Below are 24,233 nucleotides of genomic sequence, written 5' to 3' on the forward strand. Positions count from 1 at the left end.
TCTGAATCGGGGTGTGTGCAACCTTGACCCTTCAACGGCCGCGGCCAACTACGATCGAGCAGGCATGAAGAGGTTCAGTTTGCCATCCTTTTCATCTCCTCATCCTGCAGCCACTGGAGTACTTCAGTCGCCACTTGACGCTTCGTCTTCTTCTTGCCCAGCACGCAGCGCACGACACCGACATTGGGCGGCGCAGGGTCTGGACGTTCAAAAACGGGTCGTCCGCTGTAGAAGTTGGGAAACCGGTCGTCGATGGCCGGTTCGATGAGGTAGCTTATGCTGCCGAAACCTAGACTCTCGGAGAGGCCCGACACCTTTTGAAAAATGCTTTTGCCATCACGGCCATCGGCTTCGGTACTCTCGGACCATGTGTCGTCTGGTGCCGGAGATGGCCGGGCCTCGCCGCCTCCCGGGCGGAAGGAAGCTGAGGAGACGATGATCGGGGCGCGTATGAGGTACTGAAGGGCGCACTTGGCAGCATACCTCCGTGCCTTCTGGGAGAGTAGACTGCGAGTCAATGGATGGACTTGGGTGAGGGGAGGAGGGGTTCTGGACGACTGTTGTGTGGTATCTACCTTCTTACTCCCAAAGATGGGATCTTGTTTTCCCGCTTCCAGGCCGTGTCCTCCTTGGGGAAACGACCCGTAAGGTACCAAAGAGCAAAGGCAACTCCATAGAGTCTTTATGCGGCCGCCACGGGGCATCAGTATTTCGTAGTCGACAAACGTTGCTGGTGGGAGGCACATGGCTTGGAGCGCTCCTAACCCCCTCCCAACCTGGTGGTAAGCATCAACCAGCCCACGGCGACGCCCTTGGGAAAGCAAGGCGAGGAGGGGGGTGGGCGAAGGTGGGCGTTACGCACCGGTCAAGGAAGCGACATGATCGTCGTCACCGATCTCTGGCTGTTTTTTGCGGCCAAAGTCAACAAACCGTGAGAGGACCTTGAGCTTGAAAAGAGACAAAGGCGCAGGCATGTTGTTCTCTCTCTCAAACGCTTCTTGCTTGTCAATCCACTTTCGGAGGCTGACCCAGGGGACGTAAACGTTCCGTCTCGCAGCCCTGGTTGGGGTCATGTTTGCCTGCTGAGAGCGGGAATGAACCGATCGTCCACCACCTTTCTGCCCCCTCTCTTGCAGCGACAGAGAAAGGAGGGGTCGAAAATGAACGGTTCGCCGTTGGTGCTGATGCTTGCCGTGAGTAGAGGTGGGTAGAAATGTAGGGTCTCACAGGGGTTGAGGGATCTGCCAAGGTAATGGGTTGTTGAAGGTTGTGACAAGAATGCGGAATGGCAGCCCGAGTGTGATTTGCATTCATGGAGATGATAAACTCTCCCCTCCGGGCGCGCCTGACCACTATTAACCCGCCCGCCCGCCCGCCCGCCTGCCTGCTCGCCTGCCTGCCTGCTCGCCTGCCCGCCTGCCCGCCGATCTATCTGTTACCAGCCTGCTTGGTGACAGCTTCATCATCATGTCTTCACCGAGGGGGGTATACTTGTCACCTCGGTAATGGCGCCTATAACGGGAAGCTGCCAACGATTCATTCCTTCAACAACTCTGTACAATGTCCCACCGGACGGAATCAACGGGAAAGAGACAGGTATGGAACCATGCTTGTCCATCGCAGATATTCGGTTTCTTGTTACATGTACATGGCAAGGCGAAGACCATGGCAGCAATTCTGCATCGATGGAAGCTGCTGCCGACTATGCTTGGCCATGTCGTCGACCATGGACTTGTGTTTTTTCCGCTCAGTTCTCCCATGGCATGTTTTCCATGTCAATTCTCAGACGGCAAACGAACATGGCATTGGTTCACGCAGAAGAAACCCCTGGAAAGCTTAACCCTCCTCGAAGAAGCCACCGTCGCCATCATCAGAATCATCCTTGATGGCCTTCTCGCGCATCAACCGTCGCCTCTCCCGACGGTTGAGGCCAGGCATCTCGCCCGTCTCGCCCGTCTTGCCCGTCTTTCCACCAGCCTGGCCTTCCTTGTTACCGTGGTGCTTTCGTCCCTCGTCGTGCTTCTGCGGCAACTGTCGTTGCTTCTTCGTGTCCTCCTTTGGCTTGCTTGCCGATGACCTCGGCGCCTGCCGTTTCAGCTTGTCATCGCCACCCTTTGCTGTGTCCTCCGCCGACCTCCTCTCCCGCAGCCGCTTCAGGGCCTCCTGCCCCTCCTCCATCGTCGTCTCAACCACCGACCACATTGGCGGCCGCGAACCCTCGAGGGCCATCTTCGCGACGGGTTTTTTGCTCGCAATCTCTTCCCCCTCGGCCTCCGACTTGATGTTGCCGTACAGGCTTATGTACGACTCCGCGTGGGGATGGTAGAGGGTGTATGCTTCGTCGACCTCGGCGATGTGTAGCTGCTGCTTCAATTTTTCGACATCTTCACCATCGGGAGCATTGTCGATCTGGCGCCTTAGCTGCTTGGCCAGACGAGACGCCTTCTTTCGCTCTGCTCGCCTGTCAGTGATCCGGCAACACGTTCGAGTCAAGGACCTCAAACGGTCGGTTGTGGGGCGTGAAATACCGAAGAAGCGAACCATGTGATATTTGGAGATCATGGCGCTCCGCTTCCTCTGAAAGGTCTTGTCGCCAATGTCGGCCACGTGCGCGGCCAGCTCGCGCTCGAGATCGTTGCGGACATTCGCCGGGAGGTCTTGGTTGCGCTGCAGCAGTCTTTGGATGTTCCGCACTCTCTTCTTCGCGAACTCTGAGCTACCCTCTTTTGCCTTGTGCTTTCCGGTGCCAAAATGTTTCCTCCGCTTGTTGGCAAAGCCAGGATTGTCCGCAGGCGTATCCCCTCCCTCTTGCGACTCGACGTCGACAATCGAACGTTTCGTTCCCATCGTCGGCGGACGTCGTTTTGTTGCCGATGGCGGCGACAATAGATGGGTCAGAATACCAATGATTTTTTTTAGAGGAGGATACGTGTGCAGAGTGTCGCAAACGAAACTGCTAGCAGGGTTTGCGGTCGTTTGATGATGTTGCTTGTGCTCGCATCGCGGAGAAGATCGTTCTTCGATTGAACTTTGAACTTTACGGTGGGGTTTCTCAGATTAGGACTAGTGCATTTCGAAAACCACCCAGCCACTAGTGACCTTGACCCTTGCCACAGTACTCGTCTGCGCCACAGCGCGGTCTCCCTGCACAAATGCAGTACGCTCAGCGGTTGCGGAGTAAGTATACTGTAAATATTATTACAAGTTTAGTTTAAGGTGTAAGTACAGTAAGTAGGCTATTGCAATTGCACGTATACTTGCATGTAAATAGTCCATCGCTCGCAGCGAAGCACCATTCACCAATGACTCACTGCCTCCCTACCGAGGTCCCCTCCCATTATGAGTTGCATATTTTTCACTCTGCAAAATAGACCACAGTGACAGGCCAGAGGCGATATTACAGCTGGGAAATTTCAAGGTGTACGAGATCTGAGTTGAGGTGCTGTGAGGACCATAAATATCTCCATTCGAGCAGACACCCTTGTGACGTTGAAAGAGGCATCCTTGCCAGCAGTCATGTCTCACCTTCGGTTTCCACATGAAAACACCCTCGATCTTGCATCGTCTCGCTCGGATCCAAGACCCGAACATGGTCCCCAGCAATGGTTATCATCATTGTCACATGCCGCACCTGGTATCCCGATTCGGGTCTGGTACATCACTTGAGCTGCGTTTCGCTTGCTTCCGCATGTGTCGGACGTGTGGTGGACACAGCGTTGTTGGTGATGATCAAGCTGATTATATTATCATTCATGAAGCTAAAAAGAGAAAGGACGGCCAAAACATCCTGAGAAGACGCTAATGCCACAAAGAAAGATCGAATATGGGCAAGAAAAGACCAAGCGCCTGCCATCATCATAATTTCGTTACAAATACACGCATCCGATCCGGCACCATCAAGCGGGACCTTCGGTGACAACTCGCAGTCGCGTCAGCGGCTTCCTGTCCGTGTCGAAAATGGGAAATGTGACGCTGCAGGGTTTGAGGCGCCGCTGGCTGGGTCTGCAATGCGTTCTCCAGGAATCGCTCCACTGATCGACGGAGTTCTCCTTCCAGTAATTATCGTCGCAGAAGATCTGGGCGGTATCGCACTTGATGAAGGGCTCGGTCGAGCACAGGCCCTCGACCTCGGCGAAGAATGTCAAGGTTCGAAGAGAGCAGGCGTTTCCGGGGTCGCAGAGAATGTCCACCTCCAAGCTGGACGTGACGGTGCGCGATTCGGTTTCGACGTCTGAATACTCGGCAGAGACGGCCAGCTTGCCGGCCAAGTTTCCGGACGACCCTCCCGCGCCTAACTCGAACGATCCTCCGATTTTCCAGCCTTTTGAGCTCGCAACCTGAATGGCGACCGAGTCTACCGCTTTGATCGTCGACTGCTGATTGCCGTCGTTGAGTAATATCCGGCTATCGACGTGCTCATTGTACACAATCTTGGTCTTGGAGATGGATTTGAGGACGAGGCGGTCACCCCACTGTGTGTTGGGACACGTGAAAAAATAGTTCCAGTCGGACGCTTCCCGGTGCGTGATCGATTCCCTATACGGCCGGCTCGTCTTATCGATGGTAAATGTGTTTTCCAGCGTCTGCACGAAAGCCTGCACCGCTGAAGGGCTTGTTAATTGCTCGGCTCCCCATCCGCGAGTGGCCAAGGCCAGGACAGCCAAAAGGACGGCGAAGACCATGATGCTGATTCCCTTCCTTCCTTTGTCGGATGAAGATGCCGTTTGACGGATGAAGACGTGCGTGGTTTGTTGGTGACGACTGTTGCTCTATCTGCTGTTGCTTTGCTATCGCTGCCTTGTTCGATCAGCGACGGTTGTGTGATCAGGCTGTGGGCAGTGGGATATGGAGAGGACGATGTAGGACTTGGAAAGGAGGGACCCTCCGCTATTCTTATACAAGTATGCCGACTGTTCCATGCCGAAGTGTACCAGCAGTAGTTCAGGTTCGGTACGAGCAGGTGCACACCCACAACCGCAAGTGTCTTGGGGGTCGTTGTGTCCGAAGGAACCAAGGTCCACCCACCACGACGTGGGGTGAAGCTCCATAGTTTGGACAGGAAATCAGGGGAAGACGTGTTAGCCGCGTGCTTGCCGCACTCGTCATCGGTTCGCATGCTGCAAATGTGCGTGTGGACGTGCAGTATCGTGCGATTACGAGGCGAAGGCGGACGCCAAGTTTCACCTCGCTCACACACGAACCTCAGCTGGCTGGTACATGACTAGCGGCTGCTGAAAGCCATGGTACGAGGACGGGTTCAGCGTGGAGTTGATGAATCCTCATGCGCGTCGCCCGAGGGGTGTTGTGTGTTGCCATCGTGAGCAGTATCGCCCGTGGCTGTGAGTACGTAGGTAGGTAGGGTAGGACCCTGCTATCATGCTTCGTTGTTGCATCCGATCCATTATCCGTTGACACCTGCCACTTTGGTATTACCGATCCTTAGTGCGCATGGTGTAATAAAAGTAATTGCTTGCATTTAGTATAACTTGCCCCAGAGAGTACCAAAATGCCAAGTGGGGACGGTAGATGAACTGGAAAATGTCAGGCGGGACCCCCAATTGTTAATGCTTACATGTACTGAGTACTCCGTAGTTACTGTACTGTACTGTAAGTACTCCGTACTGGACATTTACATTTCTCAATATACTTAAGTAGATGTACTTGAATGTACCGACGGAGCACAGTTGGTGCACCACCATACTGTACAATTACTCCGTACAGGAGAGCACAATCTCTCACGTCCCTCTGGAAACTCGAACGGGCACATGTGAACTTGAACGGGCACATGTTGACTTGAATGTGCACATCTGAACTTGAAAATGCACAAGAAGAATCGGACACGATGCCGATTTATTTGTGGCAACTCGTCGGTACACTCACTGGTATCGATATAAGCAGTATTCCCACTCTGTACACATGTCGTACGCATGCACGAGTTACCGATACGATTACTGATAGCGGAAGCAGTGGGGAGGACGGAGTGGAACACGCTCGCTCATAATGAGTACATGCACTTGTACCACCAAGTGTAGGTACATGATGTACCTACACTTGGTGGTACAAGTGCATGTACCCCGTATGGTGAATAGGCTCCGCCTCGACGGAACGTGGGGAAGGGGGTGCAGGGACGCGGTTTCCCACTCCCCGCCCAATCTGGTAGCTCCTGCTCCGTACAGTAATTACTGTAAGAGATGAGGAACCGTCTGCCACAAGCGTAGGTGTATACAGTAGTAAGTAGGCGTGCGCAGTACGGAGCACATGTACACGCTTGTGTTTGTCAGCATACTTCTACATTTCCCGTACTCCGTACCGAGTACGCGGATGCAGGTGTGCGGTGCTGTACCCTGCTCACGTGTTCTGTGGTTTCGAATACATACTTACAAGAAGGGACAGCGTATCCTGTACCCCGTACTTGCACTTACTTACAGTAAGTATACAGTATGCCGCCTGTGGGTATGCTGCGTGTTGATAAGTGCATACTTACAGCATACAGCACGTGCAATACAGCCAGGAGCGAACGAGTTTCGAGCCATTTCCATAACGTCCGCATCCCATCGACATACCAGCGATTCGCAACACACTCGAGTTCGAACAAAGGTCCCCCTTGGCTCTGCATACCAGCCACCTCGTGTTGATGACGACCTAGACAGATGCCTACTACGAGGTATCATCTAGGTCAATGCTTATCGAGCGGCCATGCTTAGCTACGTGGGGGAGGTGTCTACGAGGGTACCAAGGTGTAAGTGTACTGTACACGACGGACGCAATCTTTGCCGCTGCGTCTAATGACATGCTGTGCTTAGTACGCTCTGCCAACGCTCACATGCACCCATTCGACCTTTTGATTCGTCACCGCGTCCCATCCGGGGAAGGCGACGGACGCTACCACGACGGCGGAGAAGACTGCCGCGCTACTCGTTTATGCGCCTGGCATCACCCGACCTGGAGCGGGCGAGAGTGGTGTCGGTTTGGCCACATGACGAGGACGTTCTACTGCGACGGCGGTTTATGCGTGCCGCGTACGTTTCTATGCGTGCTGCGTACGTTTCATGGTCAGAATCACGACGGATCAGCGATGCGTCGAGGTCGTTGTTAGATCATGCAACGAAGGCCTAGCAGCATTCGACCGACGATAACCGAGAACTCGTACCAAAATCACGGACGAAAAGGGTAGCGAGGTATTTCTAATATTAGTGCTGCCCGCATCGTACTTGTGCACGCATGCTCCGCAAGTAGGGAGGCCCGAACGGGCACTTCCGAGTCCTGACTGCTACCCAGCAGTAGAATGGCGCAAAGGGAGGTGATGACTACAAGTACAGCAGGCACAGGTACTGTACGTACAGTGGATGGGGGGGCACCAAGGCTAGGGTGCTTATCTGTAACGCGTCCCTCGGTGAAGTCGCCTCCGACAAACAGGCGAACCAGCCGCGCCAGCGTTTGTACTTGCTGCAACAGCACTGACCTACTTGGCGTACTGCAATATAGTAATATTACCTATCCCACCAGAACGGGCTCCGTAGTGACGGTGCCATCTCCTGGTGGTTGCAAGAGCCAGCTGCGAACCGATAGCACTTGTACAGCAGTGCATGTAAGTAATAGCTGCGCAACACCCGGACACGGCGCGGCGAACGATGATGGTCGCTGAAAGAGTCTCCAATACGAGGGTTGTTCCCAATTGCTCGGAGCGCTTGACCGCGTACGATATAGCAGCCGTCGGTCTCGTAATTACTCGCCCTCGCCCACTGGCGTGCTTCGGGCAAAGCTTATCAGTCATGGCGTAGTGCGGAGCAGGTACTTACTGTTGATGGGAGTCCTAGAGTTTAGTGGCAAACGTAGGCATGCTTGGGTGCTGAACGCGAGTCAGCTTGGAACCCCGCCGCCATCGAACAGCACCCGTACCGTCTGGTCGACGATGAATGCCCCTCGTATCTACAGAGTAAGTACCAGCGCACTTGCAGCACGTTCACCTGTGCACCTAGCACGTCATGAATACGAGTTTCGAGCACAAAGGCGATTGACGGAGTCTCCCATTTCAGCTCGCTGATACATACAAGCGTGGCGAAGTCGGTAAGTAATACTCCGTTCTCTGTACCGCTTTCGCTGCCCCCCCCAGAGACGGCTTCTCGGCGCTCCGAGGTCTGGAGAAGCTCAGAGCAGGACCTTGGTTCGTTCGTTCGTCCGTTTATGCGTCCTCTCGGCCACATCGGGGTTGCCAAGGAATCGGCTCCGGCTCTCCGCATTGATACTGAACCGTTCGACCGAATAGCTGGCACTTGAACCTACAAGTACAACACGTGTATAATTATCCATGTACCTGGCTCGTGTCATCGGTCGCGGAGCCCCAACCTTCCTGTGTAGCGAGAGATGGATGGTGGCAAACGTACTTGTAAATTGCAGAGTAATATCCGTTCAGGGCCTCACCATCAACCCGCTCAGGGGCTACATCTCACCGAATGCGAATGCTCCCTTCCATACTCTGCACTTATTCTCCTCGTTAATATGGAGACGCTACCATCGATTCTGCTCGTAGTCAAGAACGAGATGAAAGGAAACACGACATCAAATTTATTTATTCATTCATAGCCCCAAGACGTGCCTCTCCGGGGTGCCTGCCTTTCATATTCCGCTTGTGGCCGCTGGGGAAATACCTATAGGGGTGGGCAAAAGTGTCGATTCACTTTGTGGTAGGAGCGCTACCAAAACTGAATCGTCATTTTTGTCTAGTGACTGGACTGTACGCAGTTGATCCGTGGCTAGTAGGTATTACGGAGTACTCCGTACTGGTCGCCAGGTTCCTTAATAGGTACCTCGCACCGCTGCAAGTGCCGCTCCGCTGCCCAAGTAAGTAGTGGTACTTGTACTCCGTAAGCTACTACCAATGAATAATCCACGGCAGGCCATTGGGAGCTACCAGAAACGGGTGCAACGATAGCAACGCAGGAACAACGGGCAAATCAATTCCACCCATGTTTCCTCACCCACAGCCCGCAACCCGCAACGACGGGAGACGTTCTGTCGACCCATCTTCCCTGCTCGAATGAATGGCGCGTCCACGGCACCGGACCCGTGCCTGATGGCAGCTCAAGCCAGCAGCAAGCAAGCAGCAAGAAAAGCAAAGCAAGCAGGGCAGGAAACAAAGTCATTCCGGTGACGTGACGACCACGCAGACAAGCACGACCGTAACAACCATCCGTCTTTCCGGCCGCGGAGCCTGTGCAGGATCCATCGCTCACCCCAGCTGTCCCGAGCTCGGCAAACATGGATCGCCCCGAGCCAGGGCTGGTCAAGTGGTCCGCCAACGCCGACGTCGACAGCTTCGTCCACGTCAACCTGCAGCACCGCGTCGTGCAGCTCTACGAACCGACCGGCCACGCTCACAGGCGTCGCTTCGACTATGCAAAGCTCAGCCGGCACGAAGACTTCCCTCCCCTCACCACCTACGACTGGTCCCCCGCGAACCCCGAGCTTCTGGCCGTCGGCACGAGCGCCGGCATCGTCAACCTCCTCCGCATCGACGACAGCTCCAATGGATATGTCGAGATCGGCCTCAAGATGGCTAGAACCTGTCAGGCCGTCGCCTTCAACACCACGGGGCTCCTGGCCGTCGGTCTCGATCGCGTGCGCATGGACCAGAGTCTCCAGGTCTGGGACGTGAACCGCCTCACGGCGTCGGAGAACCAAGCCAAGGGCTTCCCTCCCGGCGCCGTCAGCCTCGTCGAGCCCAGGACGCGTCTCGAGCCGAGCGTGTCCGTCTCGAGCCTCAAGTTCTTCGAGGACAACCCGCAGACGCTGGTGGCGGGCATCAAGGGCCAGGGCGTGAGGATTCACGACCTTCGAGGCGAGCAACCCCCCGTCCACTTCCTCATCTTCTTCCTCTTCTTCTTCCTCTCGCTCGTATCCTTCATCGACGCCGCCCCCGATCCCGCTGACCGTCTTGTCCAGACCCGACAAGCGTCGTCACCTTCCAGACGAAATGCAATAACAATCTGGCCATAGACTACGCCGACCAAAACTTCTTCGCTTCGTCCGCCCTTGATCACCCAGGCGTCATGATCTGGGACCGAAGAGCTCTGTCCCGCCCGCTGGCCTCGCACACCTACCTCCACGCCGTTGAGCAAGACGACTTGCCGTGGGGTGGTGCCCTGCGCCTCGATCAGGTGATCGAGACCGACTCCGACCCCACGCTCGCCGAGGGAAAGCATTCCCTTATTCGCTCGCTGCGGTACTGCCGCGACCGCCGCGGTCTTCTGGCTGCGCTGTCGCCCACCGGACAGCTCAAGGTCCTGCAAACGAACCGGGAGACTCGCTCATCCGACTCTGCCCCGCTTGCCGGGCCCGAACTGCTCCATGTCCAACGATCCCACGAGATGGATGTGTCGTATCAAGACAGCTCCAGGAGAAACGATCGAATCGTATCGTTTGACTGGGTCACTCTCAGGTCACCGGTCCTGAGCCCGAGACTGCTTGTCCTACGCGTCAACGGGAAATTTGACGTGCTGGAGCAACCATCACGCACGTCGGACCACGCGTTCAACTTTATCCCCTGGCAATCGCCGCATCGAGGCCTCGAAGGTATCTTTCGTTGCTATTGTCGCCCTTGATCACGAGCTGACGTTGCGCCAAGACAATGCTTCGTACCAGGAAATGATGCAGTTCGAGCCCCCCCAGGCTGCAGAGCTTCTTGGGGCCTTTTTAGTTGAGCAAACCCATTCGGAGGTGCCCATCTTTGGTCCTGAGAGTGCGAGCGTGGAGGAGAGGCTGCTGAACGCCCTTCGAGACTCCTCAGCGACATCAACCATAGCCAAACCTCTTAACCAACTTGCCGCTCCCTTACCTGAGTCGTTTCACAACGCGACGTCGACAGCCCAAAAACTCCGTCTCTTGCGCGCGTACGTTCGTGACAATACCGAGCCGTCACAATCACAGCTCGAGGAAGAAGAATTGCCTCGCAACGGCAATGCACCCATGGGCAATGGGCCGGACGGAATTTCGCTAGCCTCAAACAGCCTCGGCTCCTGTCGAGATATTCATGAGGGGCTCTTGACAACCCTTCTGGCGGCAAAGGGTCTTCCGAGAGAAGCCCAGGCTGTGGTGGATCACACCATGCTTCTCCGCGCAAAGGACAAGTACCTTTTCGACGCCGCTTGGAACAGGAATGTGGTTGCCGACGATCCCTGGAAGAGGTTCGCCTGGGACTGGATCGCAGGTGACTTCACCCGGATGCCCAATCGGTGCTACGAAAACATCGCTAACCTTGTGAAGATGCCGAACATGCGGCCGATGATGGGGGGATGCTGCTGGGTAACATGGACTTGAGCTTCCTCGGAGTGCATGCCGTATGGAACAACGACCTAGGTGAGCCATGGCACCCTGGCCCTGTCCTTTCCACCCCACAACCGTGCTGACTCTTCGCCAGGCAGGAATTTCAGCACTCGTCTTGCCCCCGGCACGGCCGTTCCTGACGCATCGCAGTGGGAGCGAGCTCTGTGGCAGTACTGCAAAAAGCATCGCTTGCCCAAGTTCGACGGGATATCAACAAAAAAGCCTCACCACCGGCAGTTCTGCCTCGAGATCTGCGGCTGGGGCGACCCTCAGCGGCACGATCCGAGCGGCGTCGACCGAGAGGTGGATCCAGAGTATCCCACCGCCATCCACACCATGGTCGCCTCTCGAGCGCTGTTCAAAGGCGACACGAAGCAAGCGGTTCAGATCTTGAAAAAGGCGAGCTCGCGGCATCCGGAGCTGCTGTTTGTGTCCCTGGCCCTCCAGCTCACGGGACGAGGCGGAAGGCAGACGAACAAGGAGAGACTGGAGATTGACGATGCGGTGGCGTCCAAGACTGACCCTTATTTGCGGGCGATATCGTCTCTCATCGCGACGGGAGACTGGGCAGCCATCGCCAACCAGCGTTCGCTGCCCCTGGCAGACCGCGCCGTCGTGGCTGTCCGCAACTTTGACGATGACCAGCTCACCAGGTGGCTCAACGATCAGGTCTCCCTTGCCATCGAGGGCGGCGACATCGAGGCCATCGCACTGACAGGCATCAACGACAGTCTGGTCGATATCTTTGCCCGCTACGTCCAAAAGTTCCACGACGTGCAGACAGCTACGCTCGTCCTGTCCACGTGCTACCCGCGGTACATTGACGACATCCGCTGTCGCGCCTGGCGAGATGCCTATCGTACCCACCTCCAGCGCCATCGGCTTTTCTTTCAACGCACAAAGTTCGAAGTCGAATCCACCAAGCGGTCCAAACGCGACGGCATGCCCACGCTCAAGCCGCCGTCGCGACAAATTGCCCTACGCTGCGTGTTCTGCGATGCGGACAACTCTCTCGCCAGCCAAGGCAGCGTCGCTCGCTCTTCTGGCACTGGTGCCCCGTCCGTCCTCGAGACGCGAAACCCACTCCTGGCGACGAGCATCAACGCGGGCGTGAGCTGTCCCAACTGCGGCAGGCACTTGCCCCGCTGTGTAGTCTGCCTCGAGGTCGTGGGCGTGCCTCGCTCCGACAAGCCCGAGGAGAAAGAGGGGAGTCGCATGGCGGGCAGATTCCCGACTTTCTGTCTCCGGTGCGAGCACGTGCTGCATCTGGACCATGCGAGGCAGTGGTTTGCGAGACATGTCGAGTGCCCCGTGCCTGAGTGCCGTTGTCAGTGCAATTTCAAGGCAAACCCCGATCTTGGGTATCAGTGAGCCAGCGTCGAGCATTGGCAGTATCATAATCATCGTACGTTGGGTGCATACGGCTCCAGTTGGCAGGAATAATATGCGGCCACAGTAGCGGTGCCCATGTGTATCTATGCATTGCAGGAATGAAGTGTGCCGCACAGCCTTGTGCGACAAGCACCCGTATATCGAATCGCTCTGCTTCTCCTGCAGTATAAGAGTCTACTTCCCGCCGGGCAATGACACGACGCTTTCCTCACTCGCTCGCTGAAGTCCCCCCAACCCAACAGCCTGGCCCAACCCGTGTTCACCACTCTGCCCACCTCATAATTGCTTCGTAGGTCATGATGAGAACGCCATGCAGATGTACCTCCTCCCTCGTTATTCTTGACGTCCTCCTCTTGCAACGAACGAATAGGTAGCTATCTTTTCTAACTTTGCCTCATGTCCAAGTTCCAAGTTTACCGGCCTGCATCGCGGCCAAACGGATTCGATGCTGATGCAGCAAGTGAATGCGTTTATAGATGATTCTCGCGTCTATTTCGAGTCGATGATTGCCTTGCACCACGGGTGTTCCAGCACCTGGTTGATGTCGTATCGCTCCTTCACATCGCGGTTGAGCATGCAGCGGACAAGGTCGATGCTCTCATCGCTGATTATGAACGGCACCCGCAAGTCACGGTCCATGATTTCGTCAATGCTGTAGAATGGGTTCTCCTTGTAAATGATGGTGTAAAGGAGAATTCCCAACGCCCAAACGTCTTGCTCTTTGCCGCCGTAGGGTTTGCCGGCGAGGACTTCTGGAGCAGCGTAGTCTGGAGCCAGTTAGTGCTTTTCATAGAACATGAATGGCATCAACTACGCACCGATGGTTCCCACAAATACGTCAAATGGGCCGCTCTTGACATACGCCGCGCTGCCGAAGTCGATCAGCTTGATGTTTCCCTCTCCGTCGAGGATGACATTTTCGTCCTTGATGTCGCGGTGGACCACATGAGCTTTGTTGTGTAGAAATTGAATGGCCTGGGCCACCTGGACAAAAATGCTGCGACACTCGGCCTCCTCCATGTTGGCGCGGAGCTCGATGTAATCGAAGAGATCCATGCCGGGCAGCCCATGGGGCGACATCTCGATGTAGTAGTTGACGTCATCTTCAAAGAAACCCTCCATCTCGACGATGTTGGGATGTCGAAACTCCGGTTTCCGCAAGTAGTCGAGAACGTGGATCTCCAGGGGTACTGTGCCGAGTTTCCTGTCTCTTGTCCAGGTGTCGACCAAGATGCGGCGCTTGGTGACATACTTCAGGACAACCCTCTTGCCAGTCTGCTTGTGGCGAGCGAGCTTCACTTGGCCGTAGGCTCCCTGTCCCATGTCTTCCAGAATGGCATAGTTGTCTATCGTTGGCTTGGGCGTCAGTTCCGCATCTCTCGTAATAGGCGACGTCTCACCGATCCTTGGAGAAGGCATGGGGTTTTCGTCAAGCTTTGAAGCCGCGCTCATTGCGACTTCGTTGACTGACGTGGGCAAAACGCGTGGCGGTGACAGCTTCTCCTTCTTAGGTTCGTCCTCGTCTGAGCCCACTTCCATCGGCGTATGAGCCGGCGGTGTTTGACCTGGGGACGGCTGGTGGAGCGGTGTCGCGGTCCCGACAGAGGAGTCGGTGTTGCGTTGGGTGTGCACGTGAAGCTGGCGCGAATAAGTAATCCACAAAGCCAATACCATCTCCTTGCGAGGGACGGCAAAGCCATCGTCGGCCTCTCCAGCATTGGCCTCGCCGCCGCTCTCGATAACGGTCTCATCAGTGTTGGGCCGCTTCTCACTCTCCACGACACGCAACTGGACGTCGATCTTGAGAGTGGATCCATCGCGGTGCTTCGCGGAGAGGCCGTCCGGGTGCAGGAATGCAACGGCAGCGTCGGGGTGGCGATCCCTCAGGGCGAGGAATACAGAAGCTCGACGAAAGCGGTGCTCCGGGACGACCATGCCATCCAGCATTTGGAGGCCATCTTCTTCCGTCATTATCTGTAGGATCTTGTCGAATTCGGGCACCAGGGCATTGATTAGCATCCCGTCGGGTTTCTCGTACCCGAAGAGGGCTCCGCAAAAGACAGAATTGGAGCTCAAGATCTTGAGGCTCTCCGGGTCAACGACGACGATGCCTGCCATGTGTGGAAAAGTCGACACCCGCAATTGAAGCTTGCCTCGAACCTGCTCCACAGCGCAGGGGATGTTAACCTGGTGAGAATTGGGACAGGTGAAGTACCTCCTCCTGTTTATTTGGGCAAAGTCGATCTCGCCGATGGTAGGATCAATGCCCTGCCGCGGGATTCGAGGGATGAGAGTGGCGACATCGAGACCGATGCGGGTGGACTTGAAGCCCCAGATGGGCTCGGCGGCTCCTGATACCTTTTCGACGACACCATCCTCGTCCAGGTCAACGTAGGCAACGTCTTCGTGTATTTCCTCCAGGACCCAAATGAGACCAACTCGCTTTTCCTTGACCCACAAGCTCGCGGAGCCCGTGGCACCGTTTCTTTTCTGGATAGGAACGACGTCACCGCACAGCAACACTCCACGCGACCGATGATTTTTGTTCTGGCCGCCGGCCCGAGCATTGGACAGGTTGGGGGTCCCCCCATGCACCGTTTGGGCTCGCCTTATTGAGTACTTTTGCGGTTGCGATCTCGAGTTCGGCTTGCTCAGAAGTTTCGCGGTAATTCCCGCCCGCCCACTCAGGAGCGTTGTAGCTGCGGACGTTGCGATTCCACCCTCATCCTCGTCCTCTAGGTCCTCATTGCCGCAGGAGAGCTTTCGTTCGAGCCAGGCTCTCCGCTCCTCCTGAACGACCTCCAGGATGCCCATTTTGCGAACCTCGGCTTTTGTGACTCCAAACACAAGGCAGGCGAGATCGTTTGCGGCTATTATGGTCCAGGGTGGCTTGGCCTCCGTGGTAAAGATGGCCTGGGCGGCCGGCACCCATCGGTTGGTGTGTCCATGAGCGACAGGTAAGGCCTGCGTCAAGACCTGCGAGCCCATTGGCTCCTCGTACATCGGCTGACCAGCCAGAAATGGCTGTCCCATGAAATCCACGAGCTTGTCTTGCATCGTCATACTCACCGTGTCCGTCATTGTGCGCTTAAGGCTCATGCGTCGTGATGCGGGAGGAGATGTCTGTGCCGTAGTGCGACTCTCATCTGTCGATGTTCTGCTCGTGTCCTCGGACTTCCCGTCAGCGGTGAAATTTGCTGCCGGCGCACCTTCGCTTGCGTCCGGGACACTGGCGTGGGTCGATTTAGGAGATACATCTGCAGCATCGGGTATGATTTCCGATTTATCAGTCGCCTCGGACTCGGGCATGAGATGATTGTCGAAGGCATTCTCGCCAGGTCCTGCAGGCGCCGACGGGTCACTTTTGTTCACGCTTCCAACCCCGGTCAGCTGTGCCCGGTCAAGAATGTCCAGCAGATTCTGGGCATCCGCATCTCCGGCAAATCTTCCGTGAGCATTCGCTAGGGCGGCCTGAGTCGAGTGTTTGGCGTGGCTCATGCGGTCCTTCATGAAATCCATGGACCGCTTAAGCACATTCTGACGGTTTTGGAGGAAATCATCCGACTGGTGAGCAAAGGAAAATGAGTGGAGTGATTCGGACGGAAATCGGGTCAGGTCTTCGGAGAAGCTAGGTGAAGAGGGGCCGACAGCCTGGGGCGCGGTTATGAAACCGGCTGCAAATATGCCGCTCGACGAGGTTGAACGAGGTATTGCGGCGACCGAAGGGCTCCGTGACGAGGCACCCGAGTTTGGCACCGTCGGATTGCGAGACGGAGGATGCTGTTGGCGGATGCGTCGCAGGCCGGACAGGCCGATGCCGTGTTCGTGATCTGGCAATTGTGAAGCAGACCTTCGAGGACAAGATCAGTCAAACGATGGAAATACGGCCTCCGGCAGAGCTCTGCCGATAGCCTATAATAGAATGGAGGTTTCAATGGCGGGACATGTATGCGTACCTCGCAAGGACATCAAAGTCGGTGGTGGCGGAAAGGGGAGCGTCGATTGACATCCGGTACCGGCCACGCTCCGTCATGGCATTGGTCGCGAGTGCCAGATTGCCGGTGCTGCGATTTCTTGGCAGATATGGCAAAGGAACGAACTTCCTACGGCCCCTCTCATTGTCACCTGTGTTGTTGTCGGCGCCTGAGGGCGTGTCAGTTATCACTTGGTTAGGCGTGCTGGGGCGAGGGCGAAAGAACGAACTTTGATCCTGTTGCCCACCATGCATCTGGTGCATACTTGAAAGTGGCAAGAGCGCGTCGATGGGGGGGTGACGAGCTCCAGTGTATGCCAAGCGATTGGATCTCGCTGTGGTCTATGCCGATGCTGAGTTACAGTCGTCGCCGGGGCCGCCGACGAGAACAGGGCAGACGACGTATCGAGTCCCGAGTCCGAGTCCGAGTCTTCAAGGACGGTGAAGGGTGTATATCAGAGAGCAGGTGACGCTTGGCGACAGATACTTTGGAACTAGATGTCGAACATTTGTCGGTGTCGGCAGCCTTGGTGAGATGGGTTGGAACTTGTCGTGGCCGTCCACAACCTGTGATGAATGTTCTTTGTTGTTGAGGTGATGGATCGGTGCGGCAAGTGGAGGAGACTAGCTAGGGTCGACAATACCGAGGTACCTGCTACAAATACAAGTACTGTACATGTACAATGTGCTACACCAGTCTTGTGGGTGGACCTGTCCAGGTACCTACAGTATACTATTATTAATAGTACTCGTAGTTACTAACTTACTGAGGAGTACTGTACTTACTGTACGGAGAACAAGTACTGTACGGAGAACAAGTACTGTACTCCGTAAAGCTACTTACTTAAGTACTTGCATGAGAACTCCATACTCCGTATGTACAGTAAGTACATGTATTAAGTACGGAGTACTTCGTACGGAGTACACTTGCTGTTATATTAGTAGTACTTTGGGGCTAGTTACTTACAGTTGTACTGTACTTACGGAGAGCATATAAGTACACAACTACATAAGTACTTACTGCACTAGGTATTGGTACTTATGCATGTACCACCGCGTAATACAGTGTATTTCCCCTGCCAACTTTCTGCAATGGCTGCCCAGGAATTTCCAGCCCATGCCTTGTGACTGGGAGACTTCTGACAACCTGCACCACCACCACAACCCATCATCATCGTACGAGACCGAGACAGACATCTTGAGAGGGGTCCTTTGACGGTTCGAATACGCCTCCCTGCTCGCTCTCTTCCTTCTCTACCTCGTCCGAGCCAACCGCTTTCGACGAGACGCAGACGCACATGGAAGGGCACACTTTGCCATCACATCTCGCCCAATGAGTTCCCTCTCGGCCAAACCCTCCGGTTTCCGCGAGCCGACTCCGCTACGCTTTACTCCCCTCAGCCGCCAGCCCGAGTTATGGGCTATTTGACTTGAGCGCACCCATTTGCAACTATGAGAGTATGAGTTGATCGCATCGCCAAGTCGCTCCAACAGAACTCAGCCAGGGCCCGTTCTGCCCGCTTCAGCCGCCTCCGCGCGGCGAAACCGGCCTTCGCCGAACGACGATCAACCTGCCGACGCACCCGCCCGGTTTCCGATCAAAAATCTCGAAATACATCACGAAGAGCGCTCTCGCCATCGGAACGCTTCTCGAAGAGAGCCGCTGCCGCTGCCGCCATGGCCACCGCAACTTCCCAAGCTGCCATTTCATGGAGCCAAGCGACCAAAACGCGCAAGAGCATCCAGAAGCGCCTCGAACGGCTGCAGGCTGACGTTGGCTCGGGCGTTGACCTGTCCCACTTCGAGACCATCGACAGCCTTTTGGAAAAGTGCGTATGCCGTCGAGCGTCAGTCCGGCCCAGGCTGCGTGCATCATCCTCGCTAACACAGTCACGCTAAGATTTCGCCTTGGCTGCGTCCAAGCCATCTTCTCCGACGTCAAATATGCGGCCAAGGCCGGCACCGAAGAAGCTCTCTGGGATATGCACGTCGCCATCAACGCCGAGTATCGTCGCGTTCTCAAGCGACCCAAGAACAACGCGCATGTCGTCGAGCGACGCAAGGCCGACAAGATGTACCACAACTTCCTGCGCATCGCGCAGAAGTTCTACATCGGATACGTCCAACGGCTCTCGGCTCGCTACGACATCCCCGAGCTCAAACGCGTCGCCTACGGTATCGACGCACGGCAGATTGCTTCCGCCGACAGCATCAGCCCCGTTCCTTCAGACCTCGGCCATCTGGTGCTAGACTCTTGCCATTCTACCCTTCTGCACCTGGGAGATCTCGCCCGTTACAGGACCCAGGCGAAGCACAGACCCTCGGGATATGACATGGCCCTCACCTACTACGGCCTGGCTCGCCACCTAATGCCGCGATCCGGTTTCGCTTTCCACCAGATTGGCATCGTCCACCTCGACAGCGGAAATCACCTGGACGTGGTGTACAACTTTTATCGATCCCGTGCCGCCGAGGTTCCTCATCCGAACGCGAAGTCGAATCTCGAGGCCGAATTTAGGACCCTGCGACGGCCCAACTCGGACAAGAACCGGCCCAAGTCGTCGACTCCGGATCCTCTCGGCACCTGGTTCATCAAGCTCCATGCCCGCTTCTACCAAGGCGAGCCCTTCTCCCAGCAGGCCGAGCTCGAGGAAGAGATTATGCATAGGCTGGAGATGGCATGCCGAATTCCAACCTCGGCCGACATGCTGCTCAAGATGGCCCTCATCAATATTTCCGCCTACGAGATTGCATCGTCCCTTTTTGCCGGTATGTACAAGACTGGCTACGCCAAAGCTCTCGTCCATCTCTCTCTAACAATGATTCTTCAGAGTCGATGAATGAATCCGCTTCACGCTCCAGCCAATTTGCCTTGCGCTTCAACGCTCGCTTCCTGTCGACGCTTTGCCGCGTTCTCGACTCTGAACTTCGTCAAGCCATCTCCGACAAGGAGGAGCCTTCTTCCGAATCCGCCGTGGTCGAGCTTCCGAACGTTGTTGTATGCCTTTTGCCCACCCTACGCGTCTACTGTATCTGGCTTGGCACTCGACAACAGGAGCTCTTTGCTGCCGCTGACGCCTTTGGTGCCGTCGTTCCGACCTTGGCGCAGAGACTTACCGACGTCTTCACACTTCTCTGTGAGATCACCTACGGCCGACAGAACCTGACACTATGTCCCTACTTGCTCCCTGAGGATCTGGAAATCCGCGGCGTGCGTCCTTTGGCCGGCGAGCAGGTCCCTGAACGCTGCAGAGTGTTCTGCGACAATGCCGGCGCCCTGAAGCCCTATCTTCATGACCCCTCGCAGCGCATGGACCAAGAGGACTTTGCCAGGGTGTTGGACGTCCTTTGCTGTGCGTACTTCTTGGCCGAAGACTGTCCATCCCCTATTGTATGCCGCGCCGGGAAGGATCGTTTGATATTTGAGTACAAGCCCGGTATGACGGCTGTTGCCTCGCAATCCCATTCGACAACGGCAGTTCTGGCTGAAAATTTGCCAGTCAACAAAACACCAGAATCCCGACAGCCTCAAGCGCGAACATCAAACGCGTTGGATCGTTGCAACACCATGGCCGAGCATTCTGCCACGGATTCTGATCAAGGCCCAGCCACCGAAGATCATGCCGAGATGACAGTGATGGCTATGCTGACCCCTTTTCTCAAGCCCCCAACACCGCAGCCTGGGCATCACACACGTTCCCCTTCGGAATCGTCTTACGGAATGCACACCAATACCGCCAACGATGTTTTCGCTTCTGCGCCAGGATACGCGACCCCAAAAACCATGGCTCTCTCGGGTCTAATTGCACCTTACCCTTGGGCCTGGAACGACATGCCCAAGCCTGACCTGCATCAGGAGGCAGCAGCCTCCGCGGGTAAGGCCTTCATCCGAGCCAACCCTAATAGCTCTTTAAGGGAGTCGATGCCTGCCGGGTTTGCCACAAACGATGATCCCTTTGTGACTCGAACATCGGCGGATCCCATTCTCACTGCTGGATCCAACTTTGGGCTCGATGTATATCCCACTTGGGCCGGGGAGAACGCTCAGAGAGGGCAGTTGCCACAATCCCCGGCAGTCAACAGAATCGCGAGTAAATCACCTTTCACCTCGGGCCTTGGGAGTTCGTCAATGGCGGGATGGAATCAGGTGCAAGGCCAACCTCAATGGTCACCACGGGAATATGACCAGGCAGTGGCGTCGTCCGGCACCACTTACTTTTCTCACCCGAGTAGCCTCTATCAGGGCACCCCCAACAACCTTGGTCATGGCCTGTCGGAAAATGGACATTCTGGAAGTGACCAATACCACAATGCAACCAACGACATGAATAGCTCGTTACACCTGAGCCAAGCTCATACGAGCGAGTCAGCCTTGGCCTACGACGGTTCCGTCTTTCGTAGAGCTCAGGCGGGTAAGTGAGCCATGCTGAGACCGGCTTTTTTTTTCAGAATCAGCCTTGTGCACCTGGCTCCTTTTCTATTTTGAGCAAGGCACTCCCCAGGTCGAGACTTTGCAAGGGTTGTGCCAGTACGAGTTTGCAAATGCCGTAGAGTACGGTTTGCCCTCATTACGATTTACTGCAACGCCAACTGCAACGCCATCGTGCGTCGCCTCGGCCAACGCGCAAACCTTGCCGCGAGAGACACCAATTCGCCGAAATGTCCCGTTCTGGTAAACCCTGGGGCGAGGAGAATGATGGAACGCAAGCCTCCCTTTTCTTGTCTTGTGGGCGTGTGGTGACTTTTTGATGTTGGGAGGGTTCCTGGAGCTTTATCGGTGTCTTCATGGGTCACGAAACGCTGCGACTATGGCTGATTGCCGAACACGCGCCAGGGGATGTTCCATTTTCACCTCAAACGTTCGGATACACTGTGCATCGTCGAAGACCCTCGATCACTGTGCGAAGGTGACCACAATGTCCTTGGGCTCTATTGCCAGAGCGGCAATACCCGTTGTTGAAACAGTTTCACCATGTCGGCCATCAGTGCCAACCCAGCCATCTCGAACTCGAACAGGCAAGGTTCCTGCCATGGGGGGATTAGGCGGCAGCCTGGTAAGCTTGCTTGGGGAAGGGGTACCTGGGCGCGGAGTGAGTGTCAATATCCGTTGAGAACAAAAGGGGGGATGGGAGGGGGGGATATGTCATGTTCGCTCGAGGAGCGGAGGCATGATAAGGTAGAGATGAATGGCGAAAATTTTGGCACATGAGAAAATTACTTACGATGGCCCAAGTTCCTGAATGCTCAGCCTGGCAAGCCACTGGCCCATGTCGATGCAGGTCTCGAGCGGCTTTCCCTCCAAGATGCCAGCCAACAGGCCGCCAGCGAAAGCGTCGCCAGCGCCGTTCGTGTCGTTGATCATCTTGGGGTCTATGGCATGAACAGGGAACTCCTTGACGGTCTTCTCACCCTGGATGGCAACCAGGGTAGGTTCCGTGCCCTGGGTGACGATGGCAACGCGCTTGCGCTTGGAATTTTCCTTGGGGAGGTTGGCGAGGTGAACAACGACGTCCTGTGGCTTCTTGGAATCAAGGCCGTGGGATTCAGCGTATGCGGCGGCCTCGGTCTCATTTCCGATGATGTAGTCCCAGTAGGGAGCGCTGGCATCGACGAACTCCTTGAAGAACTGGAGGATGAAGGGGGCGGAAAGGGAGAGGACGAAGGCCTTGTTGTGCTGGGCAGCCTGCTTGGCGAGCTCCATGATGGCAGGAGGGCACACTACGACGATGCATATTCCGTCAGCATGTGGCCGCAGCATCTTCGGAACAAGCAGAGAGTCGATCGGTCGAGAACATACCGGTGAAGTGGAAGCCACCGATGTAGAAAACATCGGCGTTCTCCACCAGCTTCCAGATCTCGGGCTTCTTCAGGTGGTCGAGATCATAGTGGTTCGCAGCGCCGAGATCGGTGCACAGGCTGCGGTTGTGGCCGGTGATGATGGCGCCGCATCGGCCCGTCTTCTCCTTGGGGTCTACGCGATACTCGACCCGCAAGCCGGCGGCCTTGACGGCATCGTGGAGAATGGCCGAGTACTTGTCATCGCCAGCACCGCCGAGGTAGACGACGCTGTTTGGGGGGAGCATGTACTGGGCACCACGAGCCGAGTTCTGGGCGGCGCCGCCGGCGATGAGCTTGGCGTCGTAGTTGTTGAGGAGATCCTCGTAGAGGGGGATGTGCTTTTCCTCGGCAAGGATGGCGTCATTGGCCTTGAGGTCGTACTTTTTGAGCAGCGCCTCGTCACCGACGGCTTGGATATCTGAGACGCCGCGTTCTGTTAGAGAAGCAAGGCACAGAGGTCGGAAGCCTGACGTGGAGGGGAAGGGGAGCGAGATGAATGGGAGCTTTGCCCCGCAACGCGCGGGGAAGCACGAGGCGGCCGCAGACCCTATTCACACATACCAAGCAGAGGGTTCTCCAGGCAGAGGAGGCCAAATTCCTTGACGGGAGCCATGGTTGTTTACTCAATTGAGACGGAGGGAGAGAATTCGAGAGGAAGAAAAATCAGCAGTCAAGATTATCCAAGGTTGTAGGTTGGGAGGTACTTGTAGGTAGGCGGGTAATAGCAGTCGCCTCGGTTTTGTGCAAAGGATGGAGGGGCTTCCGAGGGAGGGGAATGCAGTGGAGTTGTGGGACGGCTGTTCCTGTACTCCGTACCTGGTATTGATAGCTCGGCACCTGTCAAAGAGTGTTGGCGGGAGGGGGGTGCTTAGTAACCCTACTAGTAGGTACCGCTAGGTGCACACCTACTGTATTCGCAGTTCGAAGATATTGTAGACAGTACTACTCCGTACGGAGTAGTACTGTAGTAATCGGCACCAGTACTAGGCTCTTGGTGTAGGTACAAGGATTAATGGCGGGCGACCAGCCATATTGACGTACTTAGTACTTGTACATGTTCGTAATACGGCATTACTTGCGGTGCGGAGTACCTGCAGCTACCACAAGTAGTAACCCTTGACGGTTGGCCACTGCCTGTATCGGAGTCCCTTGTAATAGGTGCCAGCAACATATACTTACAAGTAGTTGTACTTGCCAAATACTGCTAGGTGCTAATAATACTGCACTGTTGATTGGTAGTGCATCCATTAGCAGCAAGCACCGACACATCAGCACTTCCCGGCAATTGGCGGTGTGCGTTCAGCGGAAGCAGTGGTTTTGCCATCTTGCCATGCGCCTGAGTTCGTGATCCAGCCGCCGAGTAAACTGGTTGCATGAGTTGATTCCTCGTTGCGGATGGGCTGGAAGGGGTTTCTATTTCGGATAGCATGCATGCTGTCGAGGGCACCAGTTAAGGAGATGCGTCTGGTGGAATTAATGAATTGCACCACACATACCAACCTAGCAGTAGACAAGCATGTGACAGAAGATGACCGCCAATGTCTGCCGCTTGTTCGCCCCCGCAACGTTGCAGCACGAGTGCCATTCATTGACTTTTATCAGATGAATCGGTAAGGACAGACATATCATGCTAAATGCACGATATCGAGTTCTGTGAGGCGAATCAAGAGCACGAAGGGTATGAAGGGCGTCATGAAGTTGGCGTGAA

The 24,233-nt window shown here is 55.6% G+C and overlaps 7 protein-coding genes across 7 annotated transcripts; 2 read left to right on the forward strand and 5 right to left on the reverse strand.

The window, feature by feature from the left end:
- Positions 1-74: 74 nt before the first annotated feature.
- DCS_04806 (uncharacterized protein) lies at positions 75-1,073 on the reverse strand (the record flags this gene model as incomplete). The annotated part of the gene is made up of 2 exons (XM_040802112.1): positions 75-628; positions 863-1,073. The coding sequence occupies 2 exons, from the start codon at positions 1,071-1,073 to the stop codon at positions 75-77; spliced, it is 765 nt and encodes a 254-aa protein (XP_040657145.1).
- Positions 1,074-1,836: 763 nt separating this feature from the next.
- Positions 1,837-2,847, reverse strand: DCS_04807 (nuclear protein involved in pre-rRNA processing; the record flags this gene model as incomplete). Its single annotated transcript, XM_040802113.1, has 1 exon — positions 1,837-2,847. One exon carries the CDS (start codon positions 2,845-2,847, stop codon positions 1,837-1,839), a length of 1,011 nt encoding a protein of 336 aa, XP_040657146.1.
- A 1,049-nt stretch (positions 2,848-3,896) lies between these two features.
- Positions 3,897-4,682, reverse strand: DCS_04808 (uncharacterized protein; the record flags this gene model as incomplete). Its single annotated transcript, XM_040802114.1, has 1 exon — positions 3,897-4,682. One exon carries the CDS (start codon positions 4,680-4,682, stop codon positions 3,897-3,899), a length of 786 nt encoding a protein of 261 aa, XP_040657147.1.
- Positions 4,683-9,258: 4,576 nt separating this feature from the next.
- DCS_04809 (WD40 repeat-like-containing domain protein) lies at positions 9,259-12,693 on the forward strand (the record flags this gene model as incomplete). The annotated part of the gene is made up of 5 exons (XM_040802115.1): positions 9,259-9,931; positions 9,997-10,572; positions 10,625-11,206; positions 11,263-11,355; positions 11,417-12,693. The coding sequence occupies 5 exons, from the start codon at positions 9,259-9,261 to the stop codon at positions 12,691-12,693; spliced, it is 3,201 nt and encodes a 1,066-aa protein (XP_040657148.1).
- Positions 12,694-13,203: 510 nt separating this feature from the next.
- DCS_04810 (serine/threonine protein kinase) lies at positions 13,204-16,951 on the reverse strand (the record flags this gene model as incomplete). The annotated part of the gene is made up of 4 exons (XM_040802116.1): positions 13,204-13,481; positions 13,533-16,564; positions 16,671-16,857; positions 16,918-16,951. The coding sequence occupies 4 exons, from the start codon at positions 16,949-16,951 to the stop codon at positions 13,204-13,206; spliced, it is 3,531 nt and encodes a 1,176-aa protein (XP_040657149.1).
- A 1,413-nt stretch (positions 16,952-18,364) lies between these two features.
- On the forward strand, positions 18,365-21,363 carry DCS_04811 (Telomerase activating protein Est1; the record flags this gene model as incomplete). The annotated part of the gene is made up of 4 exons (XM_040802117.1): positions 18,365-18,516; positions 18,588-19,456; positions 19,519-21,099; positions 21,137-21,363. 4 exons carry the CDS (start codon positions 18,365-18,367, stop codon positions 21,361-21,363), a joined length of 2,829 nt encoding a protein of 942 aa, XP_040657150.1.
- Positions 21,364-21,726: 363 nt separating this feature from the next.
- On the reverse strand, positions 21,727-23,138 carry DCS_04812 (uncharacterized protein; the record flags this gene model as incomplete). Its single annotated transcript, XM_040802118.1, has 4 exons — positions 21,727-21,766; positions 21,910-22,405; positions 22,485-22,958; positions 23,087-23,138. 4 exons carry the CDS (start codon positions 23,136-23,138, stop codon positions 21,727-21,729), a joined length of 1,062 nt encoding a protein of 353 aa, XP_040657151.1.
- Between the last annotated feature and the right edge of the window lie 1,095 nt (positions 23,139-24,233).

Source organism: Drechmeria coniospora, chromosome 02 (assembly GCF_001625195.1).
Source record: "Drechmeria coniospora strain ARSEF 6962 chromosome 02, whole genome shotgun sequence".
NCBI classification, from domain to species: domain Eukaryota; kingdom Fungi; phylum Ascomycota; class Sordariomycetes; order Hypocreales; family Ophiocordycipitaceae; genus Drechmeria; species Drechmeria coniospora.